This window comes from Euleptes europaea, chromosome 16 (genome assembly GCF_029931775.1).
Source record: "Euleptes europaea isolate rEulEur1 chromosome 16, rEulEur1.hap1, whole genome shotgun sequence".
Taxonomy (NCBI): domain Eukaryota; kingdom Metazoa; phylum Chordata; class Lepidosauria; order Squamata; family Sphaerodactylidae; genus Euleptes; species Euleptes europaea.
In genome coordinates, this window is record NC_079327.1 from 26,521,222 (window position 1) to 26,530,031 (window position 8,810).

Here is an 8,810-nt window from a genome sequence, read left to right on the forward strand (position 1 = left end):
TTTAGCTTCAGAACAACCCAATGTGTAGGTTAATATGGACGAAGATTTGTTCCAAACCATGCAATAGGAAAGTTAAGGGCAGTTAAAAAAAAAAAAAATTCCCCATGACCTACGCCTGTTGCCTTTTCCCTCGGAAAACTCTTTTGGATTTTTAGGATATTAGTGGAAGACTTTACAAGTAATATTTACTCCACTAAACTATCGGTATCAACAGCAGAACTCCGAGCCCGGGCTATTCTTGTCCTTCGGTTCTCCGGCTGCAAAGATTCACCAGTCAAGGGACATTCCTGCTGCCCCCCCCATGTACCAAGGACCTCATTCTTCTGGTCTTACCTTCACCCCAAGGTTATCACAAGGCTACTTTTAATCCAGCACCGCTATTTAAGGGATCATTACACCGGCTACAATTTTTTAAGATATTGGAAAAGTGTATTTGAATGCATCTAAATGCATTCATTTAGATATTGGAAAAGTGTATTTGGAATGCATTGGACATTTTTAAGATATTGGAAATGTGTATTTGAATGCATCTAAATGCATTCATTTAGATATTGGAAAAGTGTATTTGGAATGCACTGGGCATTTTTAAGATATTGGAAACGTGTATTTGAATGCATCTAAATGCATTCATTTAGATATTGGAAAAGTGTATTTGGAATGCACTGGGCATTTTTAAGATATTGGAAACGTGTATTTGAATGCATCTAAATGAACTATCGGTCTGGACTTCTCTCTGGGCTGGGTCGTAACCTTGCTCCTTAAAACACGCGCGCTTCCCTCTGTTTGTTTTCTGCAGCTGAATGTGCTTTGATTTGCAGATCAGCCAACCTTAAAAGTCCTGGGACTCACCCCCCTCTGCGCCCCCCATCTCAGACTGCAATGGCGGTAGCCCAGGCGCATGCGGCATTGCAAAAAGGGGGGGAGAAAGGCTGTTGGGAAATGTAGTTCATTTGTTCCCCTCCCGCCCTCCATTCTCTCCTCGCCTATGGCTCCCATTGCGCACGCGCCCATTCCCCCCCCTTGTCGCTTCTCTCTTCCGGCTTTATAATTTCGGCCTGCCATTGGATAGCAGAGCGGAGGGGGGGGGTGGGAGTACGAACTGAGGTCTGATTGGGCAGCGGCGCTGTCTGTAAAGGGTTGCAATTATTGATGCGGTTGCTCTGCTCCGGTGGTTAGTTGCAGGGAGGGGAGGAAAATTCCTGCCCGGATATGCCAGAAAGGGTTCTGCAAACTGGGGACGCTCGGTGCACGGATTAGTGGCCGGATGCATGCCTAAGTGTGCATGCAGCGCGAGGGTTTCCCCCCCTCCCCTGTTATCGTTTCATGTGTCAAAAATCAGGGCAGGGGAGAAGGGACCTTGGGCCATCTGCCGCAGGGTGGAAGTCAACTCCTCAAAGTTTGAGCCGTTCCCGCTAAACTCCTCCAAAGCGACCTGTCGCTGGAGCCGTCTAGCCACATAGGCCGGATCAAACAGCCTAGCCAACACACCGTGCCTGCAAACTTCACACTCACACGTCTCGGTGGCATGGGGGGGGGGGCGTTGTCACACCGCCCCGACGCCCCGCTTCATCTCCTAAAACCAACGCAAGGCATAGTTCACCTTCTCTTCGTGCATTTAAGGAAGGAGCAGCCGTGAGCAACCCTTCGCTTCCAACCCAACACGCATCGCTGTGCACACAAGACCACCTCTCCCCCCCGTGCACCCTCAGCAGCAAAAGAAAGAACTGGGGAAACTCGCCCCCCACCCCTTTGCAATCTCACTTCCTCCTCTGAGAGCGGGGAAGAAAGAAATAGCGACTGCATAGATGAGAGGCACATTAAGCGTCTCTGCCGCCGGCCCGGGAAACGGGGGTTTGTGGGGGGGGGGGCTGGTGGTGGCAATGGGAGCGGTGCGCAGGCGCGCTAGGTGGCGGGGCTGAATGTTTCCCAAGTGTTTGAAACTGGTATTTGGGTTTTCCACGTTGGATCAAGTGCGGCGTGCAGAGGAGGCTGCATTTAATACCAGCCAGCGGAACAGGAGCAGCTGCGCGCCGGGGGGAAGCAGACGTTTTGCATCGTTTTGCAGCCAGGCGGTTTTCTAAGCGACCGGGTTTTTTTTTTTTTTGGTTTTTTTTTGGGGGGGGGAAGGGTTGTTTTATTCCTCTGTCTTTGGAAGATCGGGGTTTTTAAAGAGCTTCCTCTCTTTCCCCCTCCCCTTGTACACACACACAAATCCCTCTGATTGTTCCTACCACCTCCTCGGTGAGTTACCCACAACGACAGCCATTCAATCAGCTGCTGGCTGGCTGGGCTGTAGGGACTCGCGGACGGTGTGTGTTGTGCGCCTGCCTTTGCCTTTCTGATCGCAGGAGGAGAAGAAGAAAAGACTCCCAAGGTGGCTTTTTCTCTCTCCCCCCACCCTCTCCTCTTTTTTGGTTAGATCCGAGGAACAAGAGAGGGAAGAAGAAAAAGAAGAGGCGGCTTGAGGATTGAGCCTCTGCCATTTGGGGGGGCTTGCTGTGTTTGCAGGGGGAAACTCTCGCCCATTCGGGGTGAGAGGAGGCGGAGGATACAGACAGTGTGTGTGTGTATATATATATATAATATTTTTTGGGGGGGCCGGATGAAAATGTTGAACCCTGCAAACGGAGAGCAGCTTCATCTGGCGAACTATGTGGAGGATTACCTGGACTCCATCGAATCTCTGCCCTTCGATCTGCAGAGAAACGTCTCCCTGATGCGGGAGATCGACGCCAAATATCAAGGTAAAGCAAAAACTGCTCGTGCTCCTTTATGGTGTGAGAGTGGGTTAAGAGGATACCCAGCCTTTCGTTTCTCCCCCCCCCCCCGTGCAGAGATGATCTCTTGTGTTCCTCCATCCCCCCCCACCCGACCCCCCATCTCCCCGCGTTTCATCCCAAAGCGGATGGTGGCGTAAAAGCAAAAGGGAAAAAAAAAAGCAAATGCATTTGTTGCGAGGACGCAAATGAAGAGATCCGAAGAGAGAGGGGGAAATGCGGGGGGTTGTTGCTTGCTTGCTTGCTTTTTGCAACCCGTAGCTGCTTTTTTTTCCCTCCCCCTCTCCCCTTCCTTGGGCGGAACAAAAGGTCTTCTTTTAGGGGCTTCTCTTTATTAAGCAACGGGACTTGCCTGCACTATTTATTTATTTATTTTAAGGCGTAAAAGGATAATAATGCTGGGCGGTAGCAGCGGCAGGGTAAGAGGAGGGGCAGGGGATCAGGACGCATGGGGCACCCAAGGCGGCTGTTTTTCTTTTTTTTTTCCCCTTCTGTGTGTGCGGCTGGAGAGGAGAAGAGTGTTTTTCTGGGTACTGCGTGAAAGTGCTGGGGAGGGGGGGGTGAACGCAAGAGAGGAGGAGAAGGGGAGGTTGGAGAAAGAAAGAGCGACCACAGCACAACATTGAGGAATTTCTAGTATTCGCAATGGCTGTAGTAGGAGAGGGTGCTAGTAAGAGGGAGGGAGGGTGGATTAGATTGAGTGTGGGAAAGGGGGGGTGGGCAGGGCTTGTTGCCTTCGCTCCCTCTCACTATTATTATTTTTCAATAGGGTTTGCTTTTAAAAGCAAGTCTCCCTCCTCTCAAGTCCTTAGTGGAGAGGGGGGGAAATGCAAAGAAAAAGGGGGGTGGGAGATAGGTTATATAAATACCGTGTGGGTTGGGGATGTGCAGCTTGCAGAGTGAGCCCCCCCTCTCCCTTTCCTCCCCCCTCTCCTTTTCTTCCCACAGTAACTCATACAGTATTTTTGCAGCTCTTGGAGAGGTGGTGTGTGTGTCTCCTCTCCCCCCCCCCCCCGGCTCACTCTGCAGTTGGAGGAAATGGTGGTTTTTAGTTAGTGGAGGGACGAAAGGCTCTTTTGTCATCTGCAAGAAGGTAGAAGGGGTGGGGGGGAGAAAGAGTGGTAAAGGTGACACCGGGATGGGTCCCCACTCTCCTTTTCCTCGCTGGCGTGTCTGCGGTGGTGGGAACCTGGCGGATTATTGCTGCGTTTATGGGGGGGTGGGGAAGAGCAGCAAGTATGCATTGGAGAGCTTGCAAATAGGCATTGGGGAGCTTGCAAATAGGCATTGGGGAGCTTGCTCCGGCGACGGTGTGGAGTTTTGCATTGCTGGGGAGGGGCAGGAGGTGGGCACCGGGGAGGACGGCTGGTAGAAACGGGAGCGAGGAGGCTCGAGTCAAGGGTGCACGTCCAGGGTCTGGAGCAAGAAGCAGGAGCGGAGTACTATTAAAAGGGCAGGGCGGGCGTTTCAAGCCGCTCTAAACACTCCCGACTGCGCTAGGGTGACGCGCCTCCGCGTCTCAGCGCCAGAAAGAGTGAAAAGCCCCGTCACAGCGGCTTTTATAGGGCGCCGTCATTACCCTGTTGTGTCCGCCCCGCCTCCCTCTTCCGTTATTGGCTGGAGCTTCGCTCAGGGAACACCCATCGGGTTCTCTGATTAGCCCGCTGCATTCTCTACAGAGGCTCGCCTTCCACTGACGTTGGTGGGGGTGGAGAGACCGTGAGGGCTGCTTGTAATAGTTCGAACTGCCCCGTCTGTTTCCTAGAAGCTGATTGGCTCCCATAGTTGCAGGAAGCGTAAGACGCCTCGCTATGACTGACGCATTGATGTGAAAGGCAGGGGCCGGTCCTCCTCCTCCTCCTTGAAAACCTAAGCGGAACAATCGCTGTCGAAGAAGGCGGGGCCTAGTCTGGGGGTTTCCCTTCTGATTCGTCGAGGAGCGCTTGAGGCTGAGGGCGGGGCTACTGAGCGTGATTCTTTCGTCTGAGTGGTCGGTTTCTTCCGAGGCGGGCTTTGGAGCGTTAGAGGACAGGTCCTTATTGGGCGGCTGGGCGGATTCTGGTTCTCGCCGTGGGTTCAGCTGCAAATGGACGGAGAAGGTAAAAAAACAACAAAAACCACACACTAACAGCAGTGCCGCTAAGAACAATGGGCTCCGAAATCGCATATGGGGGAGGAGGGGGGGTGGCCTCGTTCGGGGAAAAAAGGCGGGGCAAAAGGGGAGATTTGTGATAGGAGGGAGTGGGGAGAATGACAAGCCGCTCTTCCAATGCCTGGACGGGCGCGCGAGGGGCGGGGCATGGGAAGAGGTTTTTTTTCCTCTTTGGCGCGCGCGGTGTTTCCTTGCTCCGCCCACTAGAGGGGTCTTGCTGCTGTGAGGGAGGGGGAGCCCCTTTTAAATCCCAACCGCACGCCTGACGGTTAGGGAGAGACCGTTAAGACTCTCGCGGTCCCGTTAACCGAGCAGGCCTCGGAAGGGGAGGGGGCGGGGTTTGGTTCCCTGAAGATCCGTTTTCTCTCATGAAACAACGAAACCTACTAGCTTGTTAAAAAGCCAATAATAATAAAAATAAAATAAAATTTTAAAAAAGCCAGAACACGCACATTCTTTGAGAATTTTCACACTATACGGGCTGAGCAAACCCAGGTTTTAAAATGATGATAAACCACGTACAACCCTGGGTCTCTGACGATTATCCCTGCAGATGGTTCCAAAGCCTGTTTTGTTTTCACTCCCAGTACTTTTTTTGGGGGGGTACACCAAATTCGAAAATGCACACCTAAAATGTGTGGAGACGGCCTTTCATAAACCTTGTTCCAAGTGCTTTGAGGGGAGGGTGTGAATCAAGTAAACTGAGATGAGAAGAATGACAAAACTCATAACTAGGATTAGAAACATCAATAATTTTAAGTTTAAAGTTGATGAATGGTGCGTGTAGGTGTCATAACATTGTAGCTTGGGCACAGACACTTTTTTTTCCTTTGATCCCCCCCCCATTTCCCCCCCTATTTTCTTTTTTCTGTACCCCTCTATATGAAAATAAAAATTAAACAGATGTACAACTTTTGAGTCACATCCTTCTAAGGAGTCAGTCCCAATCATTTCTTCTCAAGGAGTCAGACCCACTCATATTTTGGATAGGTTTACTTCAGAATGAAACATAACATGAGATAATGCTTTTATTTTTAAACATTATTTGAAAGTAACAGTGTTATTGGTTCTTGTAGGTTATCCGGGCTGTGTGACCGTGGTCTTGGTATTTTCTTTCCTGACGTTTCGCCAGCAGCTGTGGCAGGCATCTTCAGAGGAGTAACACTGAAGGACAGTGTCTCTCCTCTGCTACTCCTCTGTTACTCCTCTGAAGATGCCTGCCACAGCTGCTGGCGAAATGTCAGGAAAGAAAATACCAAGACCACGGTCACACAGCCCGGATAACCTACAAGAACCAATGAACTCTGACCGTGAGAGCCTTTGACAATATTTTTAACAGTGTTATATTGTGGAACGTTTGTGGATAGGACAATATTTCGGATAGGTTTATTTCAGAATGAAATGTAACTTACGTGGAGATAATGCTTTATTTTTAAACATTAAATAGTGTATTTGAAAGTAAGCCCATTTATTTCCATGCACCTGCAAAGTAGCTGTTCTTGGAATAACAGTGTTAGTTATATTGTGGAAAGTTTGGGGAGTTGTCCATCACTTTCCCTCTTGCCCCAACCAACATTCTGACAAACCTGAATGAACTTTGCTGTATCATGTGCGAGGCTGGCAAATTATGTAGTCTATACTTTATTGAGGTTGTATGGCCTATGGGCTGTAAAACCAAAATAATTTAAGAAACAAGTTACAGCAAAACTAAATGTACCCACATCAACTGTGCAGTTTTTGCTTGTAGCCACTTAAAAATAAACTTAATTTGTGAACATCTGAGGTAGCTGAGTATTTTAATAGCCACTTTGCAAGACATTTCTCCCTGACCGTGGCATGTTTTGGACAGTAAAAAAAGAAGTGTCAGAATGAATCAACCACCAATAAGGGGCAGTCGCAAAGACACTGTTTGGGAGGTGTCTTAAGGACACCACTTTTCATCTGAGTTGTAGGCAGTGTGTTGCGGTGTGCTATCATGTATGACCACCTCCTTTTGGGAACCCAAATTGTCAAAAGCAGTAAGGGAGTTCAACTTCGGCTGGGTATTTGATGACCGCATAAAGTAGGGAACATTTCCTTCCAACCTCTTTAAGCAAGATATTCCAATCGTTTGAGAAGCTTCTCAATAATTAGCACTCTTTTCCTCTCTGTTAGAGGGTTCAAAGGTCTCCCTGAGCTCAGTTGAGTAATTTTGAAATCCACAACTCTGTCCCACGAGGTCCAACAGCGCCCACAGGCTGCTAATTGAGTAAATACTGGAAGCCTTTGGCATTGAGCAGCCTAAACTTGTAGTTGATGAGGTTGAAATATTTGGAAGGCTTGTTTCAAGCCATACTACTGAGGAAGCTATACATGAAGGCAGAGTGGAGATTTTACGGGGGGAAAATTGTCTGAAGTTTGTCAAATAGTTTAACTGGGCCTGAAAACCAAATTGGTGAAGCATATAGCACGTGTGATATCATGAGCTTCCTGTAAATTTTCAGGAGTGCTGGTATGTTCTGAGCACCTTGGGTGAAGAAAAATTTCCTTAATGCTAGCAATATTAATTCAGTTTTCTGTTTGACATACTGAATATGTTTAGACCCTGAAAGACTACTCCCAGGTATCTGAATTCATTAACCACTTGCATTGAGTACATTCCTATTTTCCAGTTTTTAATTTGTGGCTTTCTGGATTTTGTAAATATCATAATTCTGGATTTATCATACTTCATCTCTACACGTTCATTGCCGCAGTAAGTTGTAAAAGCTTTTATAGCTTGAAATTATGTGGTCTTATCCTTTCTTCACAGATATTTTAAAGGAGCTGGACGATTATTATGAAAAATTCAAACGAGAGACTGATGCAGTACAGAAGAGGAGGTTGTTGCACTGCATACAGAGAGCATTGATCCGGAGCCAGGAACTAGGAGATGAGAAGATCCAGATCGTCAGTCAGATGGTAGAACTTGTTGAGAATAAAACTAGGCAAGTTGACAGTCATGTAGAACTATTTGAAACCTGCCAAGAGATTAATGACACAACTGGGAACAGTGGCAAAACAAACCAAGACAAGTCAAAGAATGAAACAATCACTCAGGCAGAGAAGCCCAACAACAAGCGGTCTAGACGGCAAAGAAATAATGAAAATCGAGAGAATTCTTCTAATAACCATGATCACGATGATATCACTTCAGGAACTCCAAAGGAGAAGAAGGCAAAAACTTCCAAGAAGAAGAAGAGATCCAAAGCCAAAGCAGAGAGAGAGGCGTCCCCCGCAGATCTCCCTATTGACCCCAACGAGCCGACATACTGTCTGTGTAATCAGGTCTCCTATGGAGAAATGATTGGCTGTGATAATGATGAATGCCCAATTGAATGGTTTCATTTTTCATGCGTGGGACTCAATCATAAACCAAAGGGCAAGTGGTACTGCCCCAAATGTAGAGGAGAAAATGAGAAAACAATGGACAAGGCATTAGAGAAGTCTAAAAAAGAAAGGGCCTACAACAGGTAGTTTTGAAATCTAAGGAGAATAAAGCCGTGGAAGCATGTATTTATTCTCTGTGTCATCTTTTGTTGAGGTGCAAGGACTGTAAAATGTATATTTTTAAAGGAAGTTATAAATCAAACCATTCTTGTAACAGGGATGGCAATATAGGAAATGTTTGGGTTTTTTTCCCTTGACACAGCTGTTAACAGGAAAATAGTCTGAGAGCCAAAACATATAATAAAGTAATGTTAACACTGTAATGTCCAGGCTTATCTTATGGAAAAATATGGTTTCACAAGTTGGTAAGACTTTGCCCGCTAAAATGTAGATAATAAACATGTCTTGGATAGCATTCCGTTTTTCCTCAGAGAGGAATGCTATTTATCTTTCCAGAAAACTATTCAAAATTC

General features: G+C 47.5%; 1 protein-coding gene across 1 annotated transcript; it reads left to right on the forward strand.

Moving 5' to 3' along the window:
• The first annotated feature begins 2,602 nt into the window (after nt 1–2,602).
• ING1 (inhibitor of growth family member 1) lies at nt 2,603–8,576 on the forward strand. The gene is made up of 2 exons (XM_056861785.1): nt 2,603–2,744; nt 7,721–8,576. Exons 1-2 carry the CDS (start codon nt 2,603–2,605, stop codon nt 8,422–8,424), a joined length of 846 nt encoding a protein of 281 aa, XP_056717763.1. The 3' UTR covers nt 8,425–8,576.
• The last annotated feature ends 234 nt before the right edge of the window (nt 8,577–8,810 follow it).

Excerpts from the sequence above, each read along its gene's own strand:
- ING1 (XM_056861785.1), top strand. The coding sequence starts at position 2,603 with ATGAAAATGTTGAACCCTGCAAACGGAGAGCAGCTTCATCTGGCGAAC. Across the intron at positions 2,745-7,720 it reads GATCGACGCCAAATATCAAG|ATATTTTAAAGGAGCTGGAC; the intron begins GTAAAGCAAAAA and ends CTTTCTTCACAG.